The sequence below is a fragment of the Notothenia rossii genome (genome assembly GCF_949606895.1).
Source record: "Notothenia rossii genome assembly, chromosome: 5".
Taxonomy (NCBI): domain Eukaryota; kingdom Metazoa; phylum Chordata; class Actinopteri; order Perciformes; family Nototheniidae; genus Notothenia; species Notothenia rossii.
Window position 1 is genome coordinate 88883517 of NC_136903.1, and position 21591 is coordinate 88905107.

The following is a 21591-nucleotide window of genomic DNA, read 5'->3' on the forward strand; positions in this document are numbered from 1 at the left end:
CTACATCAACATGTGTCCCCTCTTCTTCATGTCTCTTCTACATCAACATGTGTCCCCTCTTCTTCATGTCTCTTCTACATCAACATGTGTCCCCTCTGTGTAAAGAGACTCGAAAAGTTTCAGGAACAAAGATTCTCTCTCTTTTTGATCCATTTATATAAAAACCTGTCTGAAAATGAGCTGATCAGATTTTGGCCACTTTATGATGTCATAACGATATTTTGGCTTGAGTAACCATTAGCAACCAAGGTAAGATGGATTTTAGGAACTTCCCTTTGATTCTATTGGCTCTAACGGTTAAAAAGAGGTGTCAATCATTAAAATCGACCAAGGGCTTCCAGAGATAGGTAAAATCCACCCAAATGACCTCAGAAGGTTTTTTTCTTTGCTAAACCTCTCTAAAAAGGTCAAATGTCACTTGTTTTGCATCAATCTTGATACAGGGTACTTATTATATGTTTGGATTCCTAAAGCTTTTAGTCTACCAACCCATCATTCAAGGGTGGTTTTCACTAAGTAATTGAGTTTAGTTTATTTTTGGACGTACACAATAATTTACATTTTGTTCAATCTGAATTTACTTAAAAAAACAAACATCTCTATTGATTCGGACTTTTCAAAATCCAACTCACAGGTTTATCATTGCTTTGAGAAAAAAGATTATTAATTTTCCCCTTTTAGAAGCGAAGATATGGTCATTTATTCTGGGAATGTCATTTTCGAGCCTGAGACCTGAAAAACAGGCCCAGGGCTTAACAGGTTAAATGTATATCTAGTAAGATTTGATGGAGGAATTGCATTAAAGAATGCTCTAAATTCTGTGTTGACTTCTTGTTTCCCTGTAGATTTGTGACACCCAACCACAAGCTGGATCTGTATACGACCCCACGAACTCCGACGCCGTTCAAAAACGCCATGGAGAAATACGGGCCTCTGCAGCCTCTGGTGAGTATCTGTGACCGAGAGGGAATAAACATCCAGTTCACCTTTTATGGGTTTATTATGAACTCTGTCTTTCTGCCATCTCAGCCTCAGACTCCCAACCTGGAAGACGACATAAACGAAGTGATCCTGAGAGACGCTGGGATCGACTTCGTGTCCTCGAGATCCACTCCTCCCGAGCAAAGACGCAAAACAATGGTAGCTAAATCTGCTTTAATACTGTACACCTACTTTAACCCGTGTGCCAAAGCATTTATGCATAATTCTACTAGATCAGAGCCAGGGGGATGTGAGAACATTTGAGAAACGTATTCCAACAGTACGACCCGCAGTCCACTCAATATTTCCAATCATGGATGATAAATAAATAAAGTGATATTGTAAAGTAGAAAATGTCTGTTTTTGGTGGCTTATGGTTGTTGTCGTTAAAAAATGACCCCCGATAATCAAAATGCAACAAGTGAGCAGGCCAGGTAAGTGGAGAGCCATGAGAATAAAGAAGGTATAAACGGACAATAGACAGCGCTAGGGATGGGTATCGTTAAGGTTTTAACGGTACTACTACTTTTATCGATACCGCTTATCGATCCGGTCTTTTAACGTTACTCTTATTGGTTCTTTTGGACTAAAGACATTTTAAATAATGTGAACTTACACAACTGTAAAAAACAAAACAAAAAACAAGTATTTACTGCATAAATACAGTGGTACAGAGCAACACAGGTGGGGCATACAGGTATACTGCAAAGCGCCTATTGGTCCTTCTGGAGGAAGATTGAGGCATACATAACACCTGACGTGGAAACGTTACTCGTGGACGGGGCGACAGCTGCTAGAAAGACAGTGGGACCCGGTGCATTCCTCCGTCTGGATGTGGAGCACTTTTGCTAAATGTTTAGACAAATTGCTCGTGTTACCGCCCTTACATACTAAACTCTTATTGCACTTTTGGTAACGAGCATTGTCCACATCGAGACGGGTAAAGTTTAACCACACCTCGGAGCGCGTTCTCTCCGCCATCTCCTCCGTGTGTGTGTTGCTGCATGTAGCAGCTGTGTGTCTGTGTGTGTGTTGCTGCATGTAGTCTGTGTGTGTGTGTGTGTGTGTGTGTGTGTGTGTGTGTGTGTGTGTGTGTGTGTGTGTGTGTGTGTGTGTGTGTGTGTGTGTGTGTGTGTGTGTGTGTGTGTGTGTGTGTGTGTGTGTGTGTGTGTGTGTGTGTGTGTGTGTGTGTGTGTGTGTGTGTGTGTGTGTGTGTGTGTGTGTGTGTGTGTGTGTGTGTGTGTGTGTGTGTGTGTGTGTGGCTGGCTGCATGTAGCAGAGCGTGTGTGTGTTGCATGCATGTAGCAGCTGCGTGTCTGTGTGTGTGTTGCATGCATGTAGCAGCCGTGTGTCTGTGTTGCATGCATGTAGCAGAGCGTGTGTGTGTTGCATGCATGTAGCAGCTGCGTGTCTGTGTGTGTGTTGCATGCATGTAGCAGCCGTGTGTCTGTGTTGCATGCATGTTTTATCTTCCTCAATGTACGGTAAACACAGAAAGCTCAATGCTGCTGTACTCTGTGTTTCCCACTTTTTTTGAAGGGGTTTTCTGTGCGTTGTGGTGTCTGGGTGTCTTCTTAATATCTGTTATGAATTTTGTGTATGAGATAAGATGTAACTTTATTTATCCCCTTCGGGAAATTCAGGCGTTTATAGCAGTGAGTCACTCAAGGTAAACATAAAGATAACATAGAATACAAATAATAATACAACAAAAATAAAGTGATGTGTGTTTCTGTGTGACAGTCGGTGCTTCTCCCGGTCAACCAGACGCAGCTTTCTTAAAATAAATAAAATAAAATTCAATTCCGTAGATGATAAATATACAAAGTATATATAAATAAGTCACAGCAAATCAGGCTAAGTTAGTATTGATACCATGAATATTTAAAAATATTAAAAAATAAAGCGATATCACTGTTTATAGTGTTTTTACCCATATATACTGTGTTAATTTATTTACTATGTTTTATCGATCAAGTGTATATTATACTCTAAATGCTCTTTACTGCGTCTTTTGCACTTCTGGATAGATATAACTACATTTTCCTCGTCTTAGTACTTTGTGTGAATGACACTAAAGTTAAATCTAATCTGATACGTTTATGGATGTATAGGATAACACAATTAAGTTTGTAAAACTATTTAAAACCTACATTAACATTAATCAGACAGAGTTTAATAACACACACACAAAATCCACACATGGTAGTAGATACAAAAAATAAAAATCTGCGGAAAATAATCAGAAGTAATGTTTTGGATGTATTGAAATTGTATTTTTTGCACGAGTGTCCTTCTGTATGTGCCTGGACCTTTTTGTTATCACGTCTATTTTCATCTGATATCGTTCTTTTACTTATTGTTGAAGTTATGAACACAGATGTTTCTTTGTTTCCTTCCAGCATCGGGCGCCTATGAAGAAAGTGAGGAAATCCCTCGCTCTCGATGTGGTCGACTGCCATGTGTCGAAACGAAAGGCCATCAAACTGGAAAACAGACACAACATCAAGGTACAACAACAAAATATACATTTTTTAAAGGTCACCTATTATGCAAAAATAATTTGTTCATGTCTTTTCTACATAAGCATGTCCCCTCTGTGGAAAGAGACTCTGAAAGTTTCAGGAACAAAGATTCTCTCTCTTTTTGATCCCTTTCTATAAAAACCTGTCTGAAAATGAGCTGATCAGATTTTGGCCACTTTTTGATGTCATAACGATGTTTTGGCTTGAGTAACCATTAGCCAATCAGCAACCAAGGTAACCCCCCCCCTCCCCCCCACCTTATCACCTGAATCTACTCCTAGAGCACCAATAGGCGCTTTCACACCGGAGAACTTTTCCCAGGAATAGTTCCGATAGTTCATGGGATTTTACGTTCACACCAAAAAAGATCTGGAACTAGAACTTTTTTTCGGGAACCTTTTCGCCCCTTTTTAGTCCCTGCTCTCTAGAAGGGACTTTCCTTGGGAGGAAAAGGTTCCAATTTCTGATTGGCTGGGCAAATTGCAAACCACGCCCCGTAAAACTCAGAAAAGTTTTGTGAAGCCGCCATTTTCTTTGCTCGCATTAGCATTATTAGCATTAGCATTAGCCCCGCGCACCAACGGAGAGAGACTCCTTTATGGCAACACAAAAAAAAACATTGAAGCGGTGGAGTGATGAGGAGGTGTCTGCGCTTCTGGCAATTTACCTGGAGTCGGGTGGCAGTATACGCCGTGAAGTTGTTTGCGCCCTGCCAGTAAACCCAAAGCAGAAGAAGAAGAAGTGACGTCAGCGGCTTCATTTGTGTAATCTTCCCTCAGGGACTTATTCCGGTGTGAACGCGATCTACTAGGACAGTTCCAGGAACTAAAGAGTTCGGCAGGACTAAGTGCTGGGAACTAAGTACGGCAAAGTACTTGGTAGGGATGTCCCGATCACCTTTTTTTGCCCCCGATCCGATTCCGATCATTTGATTTTGACAATTTGCAGATACCGATTTTTTCCCGATCCGATCTTTATGCAATGCATTAAGAGAAAAAAAAGAAAAAAAGCATTCAAGTTTTCCCTTAAGGTTATTTTTTTATTTAAATTGGATATTCTATCCAACATGGATATAGCTTCTTTCTTTCACAGCAGCATTGGATCAGTTCAGTTGTGCAGCATTGGATCAAAACAAAATAAAGCTTTCAGTACTCGTTAGCTTACTGCTACAATTAGACACTGCGCCCTGCCCACTCTGTTGCCAGATTTGAGAGAAATAAGCAGGTCTATGAAAACAAGCCCCAAAGAAGCAACACATACATGATGTTGTGTAATTTGAAACCAAAACTAAGGCCTCAGGATGACTTTAAGACTTGAACATGGTCATTCTTGTTTTGTAACATTGAATACAACATTTAAAAAAAGTATTTAAAAAAAATCCCGATCCCCGATATTTTTCTTCCGATCTTTTGAAAATCACGTGATCGGCTCCGACCCCCGATCACGTGATCGGATCGGGACATCTGTAGTACTTGGTGTGAAAGCGGCTAATGTGTTCTTTCTAGGGATGTAACGATACCAAAAACTCACGGTACGATAATATCGCGATAACAAGTCCACGGTACGGTATTTATCGCGATATTGAATAATAAAGGGAAGGAAAAAAAAAATCAGAATTTTTTTTCCTTCAATAAAACATTTTTTTACTCGGAAAATGTTTTTTTATTAAATAATAAATCTGATTTTTACAGCATTTTTGTAGGATAGCAGTATTTTAAAGTGTCAAAAACAAAGTGACAGTAACAGACTGGAACAAGAAAACCAGTGTTTTTGTACCTACTAGTACTACCAAACAAAGTAAGCTTTGTTTTCTTTATGCCACTGCATCTCACAAATAAACAAGGACATTTAATAATCAGACCCTGCAATAAAATAAATCAAGTTTCACTTTAGTTTTTCAGGTAACTCAACTCAAACTCACTAGTCACTCACTCAGCATCATCAGACAGGTTTTTAGGAATATGAGAATGTCCACATTTCCAGGTATTTATAAGCTGGGATGTTTGGGCATTTACAATATCCCCTGCTCTGGAAAAAACTCTGTCGCTTGGTACTGATGTTGCTGGGACACCAGTGGTCGCGTTAACCGAATATTTTATTTAACAATGACGGAAAAATCTGAACGCAGTCTGTCATTTTGACAGATTAGAACAAACTCGGAACAGCGCCAACGTTTCCCCGCAGCCAGGCTCTGGTGTTATGCCGTGTTATGCATACCCTCCAAAAGGAAATTATATAGTTTCCAAACCGTACTTTGCCGTACAGATCAATACATGTCTGGGAGGTCTTGCTTTACGCTGTGCGCGTCCCGCGAGGTGCATGTACACTCGGCATAACACCGCCCCCCCCCCCCCCGTTGACAGTTCACGAGCATGCTCTATCGTGAACTTTTCAGACCCGACGGGTAATAAGGGATTATGACGGATATTTTACGATCCTGTCTGTCGAAATGACGGACAGCGAAAAAGTCTAACGCCAGGCTTATTGACAGGGCGAGATATAAATATATGGTTGATACTTGTCAATGTCTCTAGGTGTGTAAATGTAGCCCTGTAAATACGATGTCCTTTTGTGTTATCTGTTGTTTTATTTTCATGTTGTAACCTACTTGCTGCCATGTTAGAGAGGTCTCTCTTGAAAAAGAGATCGATGATCTCAATGGGACCACCTGGTTAAATAAAGGTTTAAAAAAAAAAAAGTGTTTAAAAAAAAAACTTTTTTTTAAAATAATCTTTTTTTGAAAATCGCGGTAGATTTTGTCAGTCTCACGACGGTATTGGGAAGTTTATTTACCGTGATACCGCGATATTCGGTATATCGTTACATCCCTAGTTCTTTCTAACCAAATCTCTCTCAGAGGGGCGTGGGGAGTGGCTCCTTATTTTCATCTAAAGTAACAGACAGAGAATCAGCTCTTTGGAAACAGGGCTGAAACAGAGGGGATTGTGGGTAATGCTGCAATGATCAGGGTTCCTACGGTCATTACAAACCTGGAAAAATAATGGAAATTCAAAATGGAAATTCCAGGCCCTGGAAAAGTTATGGAAAACAATATTTTTCAAAAGTTTTGGAAAAGTCATGGAAATATAACCAATATAATTTATATTTGATCTAATCGCCAAAATAGTAATACTATAATGATAATAAATACTGTATCGTATAGTAATGAAGCGTAAAATGGCATTTAACTGACGAGGTATTTTGCTGGTGAGAGATGTTTACATTCACGCCCTCTAGTCTACAGTGGCTTTAGTCTGTAAGCCAACTATTTGATTTGTTTTAGGCACAACACGTTTCATATGCAGACCTTCTTTTCCAGCTTACCATGTTAAAATATAAATGTCTCAGTGGTACCGCTGAGAAAGAGTAATTTTTTGGGTCATGGAAAATGAGGTAAAGGTCATGGAAATCATTGGTGAAAAAGTGTACGAACCCTGAATGATCCGTTTGGTGTTTGGAGCCAAACACTTCAGAGAAATGTTTTGTATATATCAGAGACCTGTAATATATGGATGAAAAACAGTATAATAGGGGACCTTTAAAGTCTTGTTTGTAGATTTGACTCAACCTAAGTATTTTCCTCCGCCCACAGGAAGAACCCATGATAGTTTCTCTCAGCTCCTCGTCGTTCTGCAGCAAGCAGCATGACAGTATTTTGGATCAGGGCTTCTTGATGGGACCCAGTGACAGCGACATATTCCCCAGCAACGTGCCTCCAGCTCCAGTAAGTGATTGATTCCATGCTGCTGATTCAATATCTGGTGTGCCTTGTGTTCAGCTCCCAAAACAAAAACAATGAAAGGTCATCTGTTCACGAAAAAGTGACGGAATGATATTTGTTAGTCTTCTTTCAGAATTGATTTTGATTTTAACACTCAGATCCTCCAATGTTTCACTTTTAGAAGTACCAAGAGTGCATTACAGGAAAGCACATTTGATCTTACGGTACGTCCACACAGCAGCTTTAAAAAAATCTTCCAACGCTTCTCTGCCCATTGACTCTGAATGGGAGTGACGTCACTTTGCCTCGCTTTTCGCCGAACTGCATTGTGGGGAAGCGAAGCGAAGATTTACAGGATTTACAGGATTTTCAGGATTCAAAAGTTGAGCAATGTTCAACTTTTGAAGCTGAGCTGGAAGCGTCAGCCAATCAAATCCCGTTTATGCAAATCTGACAGTACAAGCGCTAGCCATAGTAGCCAATCAAACCGCGTGCAAGCTGGGAGAGCCAGACCGCAGTTCATTTCCTCATATTCCAAACGAGAAATTACGGTAGCAAATCACCCGGTTCTTTGCGACCAGAACTATTTACCGGGATACAAACCGGAGGAACCAGGCATGGAGGGAGGTGGCAGAGACAGTGGGTGAAACTGGTAGGTTTTCGCCTGTTTGGGGATTTTATACAGTGTTTCCCCTACCATTGACTTGGCGGGGCGCTGTGCCCTGCCAACGGGGCCCCGCGCCCTGCCTGAAATTCAAGGTGTTTTTTTTAAATTATTATTTAAAAAAAAAAAATATATATATATATATATAGCACCAAATTTCAACTGAAGTAATCTATCTACGGTCACGTTTCAAATTGAACATGTGCTCTTTTAAACTAAACGCCTATGTTATTTATCCAATGTGCATGTTTCAGTGTACACTGTCTACTGCCGTGTTCACATTCTCCCGCTCTGTTTCTGAAGGTTATATGATCATAACACGATTGCTTTCATATCAGAGATCAGATGAGGTGGAGCTGCCTCCAGCAATAGAGGATGAGGCAGAGAGCAGCAGCAGCACAGGGTTGCAGCAGGTATGTTATATGCTGTAGTCAGGTGATTTAAATGTATCAATGAAAGGAAGAAGTGTAGGCTACATGATAAGAAGGGAATACAGTTTGAATTAAAGTCATAAAGTACAGTGTAACACTGTACTTTATGACTTTTTAATGTACAAATACTTTGTTACTGTACAATAACAATAATCCACAGCTCCTCTCTCTGCTCCAGAGGATAAAAAAAACCTGCCAAGGCAGCACACCTAGGGGAAACACTGTGTATATATTACTCGCATAAAATCCCCGGGGTTTTTTGCTTTGTATGCCGGGGGCGGGAGATTCATGTGATTGGTTGTTGGTCGCGTTGCTCGCGAAAAATCCCCAAGCTCTCAGACACGCCCAGCTCAAAGATTTTCAAGATTTTTTCAAATCGTCTGAGTGGATGTACCGTTAGAAAAGCAACCTCAATTGGAATTTTTAAATGTAAATTAAATACTTATCTTTTTAATTTGCCTTATCATTTGGGTTAATTTTTTAAAATTATTATTATTGTTTCCTCTCCATGCCTGTAGCAATTAAACCAAATCAAACAAACAATGTAAATCAAACGGCTGCCAGTTAACACATTAGTCACGAGATAAGAAGACAGGAGGTCCATGTTTTACTTTCTCTCTTTCCAGCAATCAGACATCTGCTTTTTGACAAGGTAAGCTGCGTCCCATCACGGCTCTACCTGTCTAATAAAGGCATCAGCATGGTTCTTCGTGTAATCTGGGTTATGACTTCTGGGGAAAAAACCCATTGCTGTTGGGATTTTTAAATATATTTTGGATCAAAAGTGAGAAAAGGAAATATATTCTGTTTTCTACTTTTTTTTATACTATTTTATTTCTATTTGAGATGTTTACACTTTGGATTGTTTATTTGGAGTCTTTTAGTTTCTCTAAGGTACAATGCCATGTCTTTTTGCTGCTGCAACCCAAACATTTCCCAAATTGGGATCAATAAAGTACTTATTATTATTATTATTATTATTATTATTGTTATTTATTAGAGCAATGGTGTTACGGCCCGTCCGCACGGAGACGCTTCCCATTCACTTTGAATGGGTGACGTCACGCTTTGCCGAACTGCATTGTGGTTCCGTCGCGTCGCTCTGCCTCCGTTGCTCGCTTCGATAGTTGAGACAAGTTAAACTTTTGAAGCTTTGAAGGAAGCGTCAGCCAATCAAATCATATGCCAGTACAAGCGCTAGCCAATCAAACCACGTGCTTGTGTGTCCGGGGCGTGATGTGATTGGTTGTTGGTCGCGCTCCAGACACGCCCACCGGCAAGCTACAATGCGACGCTGCCGTGTGGACGAACCGTTAGAGAGACTGGCAGAAAACCTCAAACTCAGCGACTCACACCAAAGCAATGTAGAATAATAAATAGCAGAAGGAAAGAGGAACAACATAAGTTTGTTTTTGGGATACCAGAGGCCTGTACGACGAAGCCGGTTCAACATAACCTGGATATGTTTGAGTTACCCGGTTTACCTAATCCAAAACAAACGCGCTCTCGCTAAGCGGTCCTACAAGGCTGGTTATCAACTCGTTAACTCAAGCCAGTTTTGCCCTATCTAGTTATGTGCGCGTTCACATAAAAGGGGCGGGGCTAGCAACATTTGACCAATCACGAACATGGAGAAGCGTACTGACAGCGCAGCGTCATACTTCCTGAATGAAAAGTCAACTATAATATTAGACATATGAAGACGTTAAACTTTAAACATCCATGACTTAAACACTTTATCCAGGATCAAAGCCACATAGCTGCACCTGCAAGGTGAATACAGCTGGTAACAGAACAAGTGTTTGAATGCGTACATGAACAGGTTTATGATATCACTGCCCCGTCTAACACACCATCTGACTTTAATTACATTTGTCTCGAGTGTTTCGTCAACTTAATGTGTTGCTTCAAATAATACTTCCGCATACAGTATGTGGCACTGTGAGTGTTGCACGGCCAGATACGGCTCAGCTGACTCAGATAAGGAGATATATGATACATTATGATGTGATATGCCGCGGACTGTACTTAATGTTACTCTGATCCGGCTACTTATGTTGTGGCAGATATTTAAGTAAGCTTTCTTAACGCTAATGTTATAATAGTCAGATTGCTCTGAAGATGGGAGGTGATATTCTATTAATGTTCACGTTCACACAGTCGGGGATTTTTGCCGGCCGTCTTTCCTGCAACGGCAGCTTTTCTGTATTTCCTTTCTCCTGTAATATGACTTGATCGCTTTAAACTCCGCACACTGAGCTCTGATTGGTCAGCAGGCAGTGCTTTCACTGAGTTGAGCTCTTAGCCTGCAACCTAACCTGCTTCGGGGCAGGTTAGGTTGCAGGCTAAGTTACCATGGAGATCTAGCCCGCTAAGAAGTGGACCAGCGTCGTAGGACCGGAAACCAGACTTTTCCCTGAAGTTAGCTCGCTAAGCAAAAATCCGGCTTCGTAGTGCAAGCCTCTGTTTTAATGAATGTGTTTATTAATAGAAGCCATTTTAACACAGCTCTTCCCCTCTCGTTCCAGATGTCTAAAGAATGGGAGACGGTGGTTTGTGGGAAAACTAAAGACCAGCTTTTCATGACGGAGAAAGCGAGATGTTACCTCCGCTCGTTAAAATCCCACTCCACCAACCGGGCTCTTATTCTGTCCTGAGACGTCTTAAAACCAACATGCACACACTGATGTTGTTTTTCCCTGTACTGTTTAATGTTGTAATATTGTCATGTGTTCTCAATTTTCTGTCCCTAACGATCAAAACACTGATAATATATAGCTCTATCCGTAATTTGAGAGAGAGAATGGTGCTTTTATAATTAATCTCACAAACTCCAAAGGCTTTAAAAAAACAAGTCATGAATCCCATTTCGTCGCTTAAAAAAGAACAATGAATGGAAAGTGGAAAAATCACGGCTACATACTTTAGCTATCACTGAGAAGACATGGTTTTTACATAATGCATAACGTGTGTGTAATTGAACAGTGTTTTTAAAAGTTGTGAACAGTACAATGACTCAGGTGGAGCCTCCGTATCTTAAGTTTTGTTTAAATTGAATACGGAGGATATTCAGACGGCTTGTTCAGAAATTAGATGATGGGTTCATGTTGAAAAATGTTAAGTAAACATTGTCTTGTTGTATAAATCAGTTTAGCATGTGTGTAGATTTATGATAAGCATCTCAAAACAAATCAAAGTGAGGACATCAGAGTGAAAAGTGACTGCAGGTCCTCGAGGTGACTCACTCTCTATTGGGATGCTAGAAGTGATTAATATATGTAGAAAGGTTGTTGTTGTTGATGTTGTTGTTGCTGCTGTTTTCATGTCGTTTCAACATAATGGATGCTGTACCAACATTGATGGCAAGAGTATTATGTCTTTTGGCACTGTTTGTAAATATTTAGAGTTGTATGTTTTTTATCATAAAGCATTTTGTGAACAAATTTAATAAAACACAATATGTCCGATTCACACGTTCTCCTGAGTCTGCTGTTGTTAGCCTGCCATGTGACATTTGACGAGTCGTAGTTTCACCATTAGTTCGGTTAAACTATTAATTTATAAACCTGTCAAGATACTGTGCCGTTTCTTATTTGATCTTAGCAAATTCAGACTTGATACCGGTTGTGATATATTCGTTTGGCTGCTGTTTCAGTACCTACAAATTACAGAACAAGGTCAAGTTAGGTTTTAGAATTTCGAAAGGCAGTTTAAAAAAAAAACAGGAATAAAATCTGAGATGACAGAAAATGCTCTGTTTTAGTTTAACACACACAGTTAAGAACATATAGGTTCACCTGCTGAATTAGAAACAGAACAAATGATGCAAAGAAAGTGGAAACCATAAAGCAGATTCAGGCAGTAGGGGCTTGGACTGGGAGCCGTAGGGTCGCCGGTTCAAGTCCCCGACCAGACCTAAATATGGAGTGTGGACTGCTACTTGGAGAGGCCCCCAGTTCACCTCCTGCCCTGCCGTGGTGCCCTTGAGCAAGGCACCGGACACCCACTCACTCCGTGCCCTGTACAATAGCTGCCCACTGCTCCTAGTACTAGACTCCTGGTACTAGGATGGGTTAAAAGCAGAGAACACATTTCAACAGCCTACAGAGAAGAGATCCCATCTGATCCCTTTACAACAAACACCACTTTGTTCGAAAAGTGGTTGGGACAATTTCTCCAGATGTAAGCGTCTTTGAGTTCCAGAAAAGCGCCATATAAATATAATTTATTATTATTAACCTCGAGCACGAAAAACCAATGCATTAACCTCTGGACCACCGATGTGTTTTTGAATCTTGAACGCCCATTTATAGGTCTTGCTGTGATGAGGTGAATTTGTACCTTTTTGCACACAGCGAGCACACGGGTAGGAAGACAGAACATGACATAAGTAACAAATAAATAAATGCATAAAAACAGGAATACAAATAAATAAATACAGGAATAATTAAATAAAAAAATTAAAGTTGAGAATAAAACCGAATACACATTATTAGATATCTCAAATGTATTTCTACATTTACTTTCACTTACATCAATATATTTGTATTTCTGTGTCTGTGTGTTTCACACAATGTTGTTCTGCTTGGTTTCCTTGTATTCTGTGGATACGACAATATGTATAACTAATGTACTTTCAATTGCTCTGAAAGTTGTGTGCATGTGTCTCTAACAATATATTTGAGTTGCCATAATATTTTATTTCCCTTCCTCTGACCAGTCCCCCTTTTATTTGGAAGCTTTGTGTCAAGTTGTACAAAGTGCGAGGAGAAACACAGTGACTCTTCTCTCTTCAATACATATTTTTAAAAGCTTACACTGGGAATTTCAGGCGTATTCATATTCTGTATAAGCTGTAAATCCCCCTGAGACAAATGTAAAATGTGTGATATTGGGCTAATTGAATGTACTTCGATTGACTTTGATGGATTTGGCGCAAGAAGTACACTTCACTCCAGAGCCCTCAGGAGCCAGGTATAATTGTTTATTAGCTCTTCTCCACTAGCAGTAAGAACACACACATTTAACAAGCAGCACAATTCACACTATTAAATCAACATGATAACGGCATGGCTGGGATTTAACCCACCACCTTCTAGTCATAGCTGGATTTCCCAAACGAGATAACCGTTTTGTTGTTAGAATGGAGGGGTTTTTTTAAACCGGAAAAACCCCTGAATTCCCCCCCCCCACAACACCTTTGAAAGTCCACTGAGACCAAAATAAAATGTGTGATATTGGGCTATATAAATCAACTTAATTGATGGATGGAACTAAGGATACAACACTATTTTAACTTAATGAAAAAAGATCAGGAAAATGAATTGACTTTTGAAATGAAGTGTGCTTTAACCATAGATTCTATATTATGACATTGTTGCTCTGAGTCTCTGCATTGTGTCAGTTTGTCGCCCCCCAGCGGCCTCTCCTCGGAACTGCACCCTTTGTCTGCCCGCCTCCTCACGATCACTTCCTGGTTTATTTTCAAACGCTTTCCGAGTGGTTTGCGAAACAAGTCCAAAGTTAACGAGACACCGGAGGAGGATGAGCTCAGAGGCGGGGAAACAACACCGGAGAGGAGTCTGTAACGTCTGTGAAACCCGTGTTACAGAATGAATACCGAACGGTGTGTTTTCAGCGGCTAACGGGCGGCAGGAGCTGCTGTAACAGTGCTGCTAACAGTTAGCTTAGTTTAGCTTAGCTTAGCGAGCTAAAAGACCACACGGTATTTTGAAGGTGTTAGTAGCATCCGTTAGCGTCAATTAGCATTGAGTTGTTCACGTCAAGTTCTACAGAGAAAGGGGGTCCAGAAGAGGACAACGTTATGGAGAATAAGGATAAAGTGCAGATGAGGAGCCACCCTCGCAGGTAAATATATGCTAATAATGAAAATATATATTCATCTTCAACCTGTGATGTTTTTTTGTATCAATCATTTACAATTTACAACATTTAAGGCACTTGTTTTTGGTCAATAACTATGAATAGTGCAAATACAGTATAGACACATACAAATAAACAGTTAGCAACTTATATAAACAAACACAATGTTGATGTTGTCTGGCTCCTGTTTGTGGCGCTGCAGGTGGGATGGACATTCAAGATTCAAAGCTTTATTGTCATATAAACAGTAGCTTCAGTGTAAAATGCATTGACATCTGAAGTCCCAGGCTCCTCCAACAAACATATTAAGACATAAAACAAATACAAATAGTCCAAGAAGGTGCAAGACAAATGTGCAAGTAATGAAGTCAATTATATATATATATGTGTATATATATATATGTATATATATCTTGAGTATAAAATACTGTACTACAAAGATGTGCCTAACACCAGGTACATCACCTTAGTGCAGCTTTTGAGTGTTTTATAGGTGAAGTGTAACAAAGCTCATTTACTCAAGTAGAAGCAAAGGTGGAAGCAGCACTCAGTTCTTATTCTGAAGTAAAAGTGGAAGCACAAGAGTGTAGGAATACTCTGTTACAAGTAAAAGTTATGCATTCAAGTTGTACTTATAAAAGAACAAAAGTATTAGTATCAAACTACACGGAAAGTACCGAAAGTACCTGTTTTCCAGTCTGGCCCATATCAGATTTAAAAATATCACAATGCATTATATCAATGTAGCACCTAAAGGTAAAGGTGGGGATCATTTCGATGACTTGCTATACTGCTGCTGTTAACCTATAATGATAATACGTCATGGTTTATTTTTAAGCTAGTCACTACATTTGTGGAGTAAAAAGTACCAAATTGGCTCTGAAAATGTACTTCAGGTAACCTTTCTACTCGGGATGCTCCGATCGATCGGCCGCCAAAACAAGCTCGCCAAAACGGCTTCACCGGTCTGGCAGTATTTTAAGGTGTCCGAAAAATACATTAACATAGCGGTATGCAACGTGTGTGAAGCAGAAATCCTGCAGCTCCGCCCGCTGTGACGGACCGGTGAGCGGAGCAACACACACTAAGAGTTAGACCTAACATACTTAGCTATCTTATCTACCTCTGGAACAAGATGAACTAGTTATACATATATTTACTCTTCACTGTCGGGTCACACATTACTGGATCAGTGAGCTGCATGAGATACTGACAGGCTGTCAGGAGAGAGAGAGAGGGGGAGAGAGGGAGAGAAGAAAAGAGAGCGCTTCCGCTAATTTCTCCCGTGTTAGTTAATGTAAACTTGAATAATGTACTTCATTTGAATGTAATAATGATGTTGGTTGTTGTTTGGAAGCTCCAGTGAATGAGCCCCATCAACTGAGTTTTAAACATCACTTTAAATGGAAGATCCCCATAGGCCGAAAGAATAGCAGTGTGGGAATGTCGCTTGGTCCCCCATGTATAAAAAGGATGCTGAGGTCATCGAGAAAATACAGAGAAAGGCAACGAAGCTGGTTCCAGAACTAAAGGACCTACCATATCAAGAACGACTGCAAAGTCTTAAGATCCCGAGTATGTATCATAGAAGGGCGAGGGGAGATATGATCGAAGATTTCAAATATCTCCACAGCATCTACAAAGCATCATGCAACGGGATTATAACACCAGGACTCGTGGACACTGCCTCAAGTTGAAGAAACAGTACTCAAGACTGGCTATCCGCCGCAACCTTTCCAGCCTGCAGCGTGTGGTTGACTTGTGGAATGATCTGCCAGAAAGCGTTGTCACATCCAAGACGGTTAACTGTCTCAAGTCCTGCCTCGACCGTTACTGGTCAAACATCACCTTCACTTTGGACTATGTGACTGTTCCCAGCATCCATAGTATATAAAGAACAGTGATCCACTTATTTATGAGCGACTAAAAGGCCTTAGACCTATTACAGCTGTATCCTATTGATTGATTCTCGATCGGTATCAGCCGATACTGTTTCCGGCGATCGGCCCCAAATTTGGCGATCGGAGCATTCCTACTTTCTACGATATCTATGAGTCTCACTGTTCTGTGATGTAATTTCTAAATACTTCATATGGCAGCTCTTTCTGAAACTCCTGGCTCATGGAAGTGATTTTGTAAACGTGCGCTAAGAGATATCGTCTGGTTTCTTCTTCTCATGCATTCATGATGAACCATAGATAAACACCTTGTTATCCACGAGTCCACTTCCTATTGAATTAGCCTCTTCTGTACCAAATCCCTGAGAGTCCTCACTATCAAAGCCCTGCTGATCCAATGTAATGCCCTTAATGCCTTCTTTCTGTTTGCAAACTTTCACTTAAGCTGCTTTAATCTGCAGGTTTCTCTCAACCCGCTCAGTGAGGTGCAGTAACTCATGGCTCAGGCGTGAGGAAGACCTCAGCACAGTCTGAGAGACCAAAGGAAAGCTCGATATGAGAGGTTCACTTTACACTAGGGCTGCTCGATTATGGCAAAAATCATAATCTCGATTATTTGGGTCAATAATTGATATCACGATTATTAAAAACGATTATCCATTTACTTTGAAAACATCAATTTATTGGAGAAAAAAAATGTAAACAGTATGTTTTTAACAGTTGATTACCCTGAACCTTTAGTATAATTCAACTGGAAAACCAAAAAAAAAAATGTAATTTAAAAAAATATAAATAAATCGTTTTATTTCGATTACGTTGTTTTCGTAATCGTTGCAAGCCATAATCGTAATTGCGATTTAAAATACGATTCATTGAGCAGCCCTACTTTACACACTTTAATTGAGTTTGTTGGATGTGTTTGAGTGAGGAACTGAGGAGTTCCTATTCTGTCTGCTGACCAGGAGGATGTTGGTGAAACACAGCCTGTCCTTTATCACGTCCACTCACTCCTCCACTGTTTGCTCCTCAAACAGCTAGATCATTTCATCCCGTTAAGTCGAGGCAAAACTCTCTGATAGTGTTTCTTTAAGTGTCCTTCAATGTAAAGGCACTTTTGTGTTTTGTTTAATTGAATTTATGACTAAAACTTGAGTTTCCTTGTGATGCTTTTCAGTCCATAATTGACTTCATGCAGCTTCAACAGTTTAACTCATTAAAAAAGGAGATTTGCGACATTAAGACTCGTTTATATAATAACTAATTTCAGAAAGCTTTACAGTGCTTCGTTACAGCGTCTAGTCAACACCTCAATTATTTGATTTAAATCATCCGTAGATTATTATCTGTAGTATAAATTATATTTTTATCCTTGTTAAGTTTAGTTAAATAACTTTTAAGTTGAATAAAAACTGTGTGTGTGTGTGTGTGTGTGTGTGTGTGTGTGTGTGTGTGTGTGTGTGTGTGTGTGTGTGTGTGTGTGTGTGTGTGTGTGTGTGTGTGTGTGTGTGTGTGTGTGTGTGTGTGTGTGTGTGTGTGTGTGTGTGTGTGTGTGTGTGTGTGTGTGTGTGTGTGTGTGTGTGTGTGTGTGTGTGTGTGTGTGTGTGTGTGTGTGTGTGTGTGTGTGTGTGTTCTGGATCCAAGTCCACGCAGTTTGACATGTGGCAGATATACATTTAGCTCAAAGAGAGTCAGACGCTCTGTCATCAAGTGACCGCTTGACAGACAGAAAGACCAGTATGCATTCCTATGTTTTCCAGAGCTTTTCAAATATAAAAACATGTAGTTTGCCATTCTTCATGCATCTACTGCTGACAAAACGATAACAAACAAAGGATCAATCAAAAGAAGAAGCATGATCTATTCCCATATTTGTTTATCCAACAACAACTTCTCTGAATAAACTCTGATCTACCAGCTGGCAGGTACTAGCAATACAAGATTTAAATGCTTGAAACAATAACTGTTTAAAGAGTTCCTATTTTAGGGTTCTCCCTCTCCTGTAGTGTGTTTTATGTGCATGTAAATGTTCTGCAAAAGGCTAAAATCCCAACGTTTCTGAATATGGTCACATCACTATGTGACACTCGCGCTCCTATTGGCTATCGCCCCAACACATTGTACGTGATAGGTTAGGGGGCGGGACATCTCTAAGCAGTTGACCAATCACAACAGAGCCGGCCAGCTAACTTTTAAAGTAGAGACACTACATACTGATAAACACCTGAACATCAGCAGGAGAGGACTCTTTAAAGTAGAGACACTACATACTGATACACCTGAACATCAGCAGGAGAGGACTCTTTAAAGTAGAGACACTACATACTGATATACACCTGAACATCAGCAGGAGAGGACTCTTTAAAGTAGAGACACTACATACTGATACACCTGAACATCAGCAGGAGAGGACTCTTTAAAGTAGAGACACTACATACTGATATACACCTGAACATCAGCAGGAGAGGACTCTTTAAAGTAGAGACACTACATACTGATATACACCTGAACATCAGCAGGAGAGGACTCTTTAAAGTAGAGACACTACATACTGATATACACCTGAACATCAGCAGCAGAGGACTCTTTAAAGTAGAGACACTACATACTGATATACACCTGAACATCAGCAGGAGAGGACTCTTTAAAGTAGAGACACTACATACTGATATACACCTGAACTTCCGCAGGAGAGGACTCTTTAAAGTAGAGACACTACATACTGATATACACCTGAACATCAGCAGGAGAGGACTCTTTAAAGTAGAGACACTACATACTGATATACACCTGAACATCAGCAGCAGAGGACTCTTTAAAGTAGAGACACTACATACTGATATACACCTGAACATCAACAGGAGAGGACTCTTTAAAGTAGAGACACTACATACTGATATACACCTGAACATCAACAGGAGAGGACTCTTTAAAGTAGAGACACTACATACTGATATACACCTGAACATCAACAGGAGAGGACTCTTTAAAGTAGAGACACTACATACTGATACACACCTCAAAATGAGTAGAGTAGGGCCCCTTTAATAAAGGAAGAAGAAAGATTGTAACAAATGAAGGTGGACTGTTGATTGATTCTGTACTTTCATCATCAGAGGAAGTTATTTCCCACATGATAGTCAGATACAAATATGAAATAACTAATTTATAAATCCAAAAGTCTTTATATAGAACAGTCTTCTTAACAAAAATACAATGTGAGAGTGGAGTGGCAACATGTCTTTGATTCGATTTGATTTAATATCTGTCTTTTTTGGTCACAAGCTGCATCTGGGGCGTCTTTGGATCTATTTCAGTTTCAAGCTGAGGCTATTTCTATCCTGTGTAAACTTTGTCAAACATCTGGAGAAGTTTTATAGTCCTGCTCCGACTCAGGAGAGAGCAGATGTGGACGGATGGTTTCAAAAATACTGAGATTTATTCAGTTTGCACGTCCTGACTGTCCATAAAGACTCGGTGGGAACACACGGCTCTTCAATTCCTTCAAGAACTTCATAAAATATTTGAATTTCAAGATGTTTTATATTATTGTTTAACTCGTGTAAAAAGAGCAAGAAAAAGTTACTTTAATTTGGCAAATTCTGTCAAATGTGTCGCTCATAATCATCCATCCCAGAAGTCAAACTAAAATGACACTTAAATGTGAAGATCTACCTTTTTTTGAAAGCTGATAATCTCTAGATTTCTTATTATTGGTTTGGACCAAACAAGACTCTCTGTCCCATTTCACAGATATCATAACGTCTGAACTTAACTGATAATAGCTAAAAATAGAACAGTTTCTATTATTAGCCTTTAGCCCTTATAGCTTCATTAATGCACATTTCCCCGTAAAATATTAAAGTGAAGCCAGAAAACAATATTTATGTTCCTCAAAGACGGTATAATTACTACAAAATATGAAAACGGTGTCAAATAGAGCGTTAGACGGCAGAGACAGCTTTGTGTTTTTACGGAGCTCTGGCGTCACGTTGTTGTTTACGTCCGCGGCGCCATCTTGTATACGAGCGCCGTGTTCTCGACAGTATTGATATATCTTATAAACAAGATCTGCGCCACACACTGCACCCTTCCTTGAATATTGTCTTGATATCGATTCAAAGACTGAGCATGAACAGAGAGAAGGAATGAAATAAGTTAATGGGAAAGAAAGTTGGAAGAATAAGCTAAATGTAACAGGAAGTCAAATGAATCTCGTTTTTCGTGTTTTTTTCATCAGTTTTTTTCAATACTGTGATTATTAGATTGTCTCCATGTTTCCCTTCCCTGAATATTAACATGAACTAAAACGTCCCCTTCTTGCGTCTCTGTCTCTTTCAGACAGCTGAAGAAGCTGAGCGAGGACAGCCTCACCAAGCAGCCGGAGGAAGTGTTCGACGTCCTGGAGAAGCTGGGGGAGGGGTGAGTTATTTCCCCCTCTCTCTATTTGAACTGTGTGGGTTCATACAGTATGTGTTTTCCATATATTATCTGAGTGTCTGGATTTCAAACCTATCTCTCTTCCCTCACTGCTCCTCCCTTCTCTGGAGCTCATCAACATAAACACTTGTCTCTTCATTTCCTGTTTCTCAACACACTTCCTGTTCACGGCGGCTGATTGACGCGGTGGTTTCGTCACTGCTGATGCCCTCGTTTCTTTACAACAAGCGACACTAAACGCCCGTCCAGTGGATCTAACTCTCACTGTGTCATTTTTGTAACATAAGCCAATCACCAGCCACCATAATGACACTTCATTTTAGATACATGTATTTCAATTCTTAGCATTTTGTGCCTTTTGCTGTTGTGTGAATTGTGTGAAAAGGAAGGCGTGAGTGAGACAGGAATGAGGCAATAATGTAAGGAGAGACTTTGACAGACACAGATGCTCACAGCTGATAGACGATAGTTCCTCATGCTTCACGACTGCAGCAGCGTAACAAGATAAAGTGTCTTATTGTTAGAAAAGTGTTTCTGAAAGATGACATACAGGAAGTCTTCCCGTACAGCAGAGAGTAAACCCACATGTATCTTTTGAACTTTATTTCCTGCTTAACATGTTTTTACAAAGATCCTGCAGCTCACACTGGACTAAGTCAACTCTGACAGACGCACAACGAAGACCTTTAAGAGTCTCGAGGGCCTTTTTTTAACTTTCAAATTTGATGAAATGTATTGTAATTGCAGTTCAGAGAAAATGTCATTGGGTTTATCGTCCGACTACAAAAAGCAAAAGTAATATATGGAACATTTGATCCTAAATGTGTTTATTGTTCCATCATGTTTCACTTTGTAGGGATATTCCTTTTGAGATTTGAAAGCAGAATGCTACGATCACAACAGCTTAAGTTGCTTCCACTTCGATGAAGGTGAAATAAGCATGAAAACAGCTTTTATGACATTTGAGTGTAGGCCAAGGGTTGGTGCTGCTTTTAAGTTGAAACAGACGATCGAGAATGATATCATGTTATGTTATGTTTACTGACTCATT

The 21591-nt window shown here is 39.9% G+C and overlaps 2 protein-coding genes across 2 annotated transcripts in view; both read left to right on the forward strand.

Annotated features, from left to right (window-relative positions):
• Positions 1-11793, forward strand: part of mybl2b (v-myb avian myeloblastosis viral oncogene homolog-like 2b) — a 19325-nt gene extending 7532 nt beyond the window's left edge. Inside the window, exons 7-12 of the mRNA XM_079680597.1 lie at positions 846-945; positions 1030-1140; positions 3384-3491; positions 7099-7230; positions 8230-8304; positions 10851-11793. Coding sequence (XP_079536723.1) covers positions 846-945; positions 1030-1140; positions 3384-3491; positions 7099-7230; positions 8230-8304; positions 10851-10979 — 655 coding nt within the window. The 3' untranslated portion in view covers positions 10980-11793. The remainder of the gene's footprint in view (positions 1-845; positions 946-1029; positions 1141-3383; positions 3492-7098; positions 7231-8229; positions 8305-10850) is intronic.
• Positions 11794-13741: 1948 nt separating this feature from the next.
• LOC307039521 (serine/threonine-protein kinase 3/4-like) overlaps positions 13742-21591 on the forward strand; it is a 44751-nt gene continuing 36901 nt past the window's right edge. The window contains exons 1-2 of the mRNA XM_079681645.1: positions 13742-14190; positions 20442-20522. Coding sequence (XP_079537771.1) covers positions 14147-14190; positions 20442-20522 — 125 coding nt within the window. The 5' untranslated portion in view covers positions 13742-14146. The remainder of the gene's footprint in view (positions 14191-20441; positions 20523-21591) is intronic.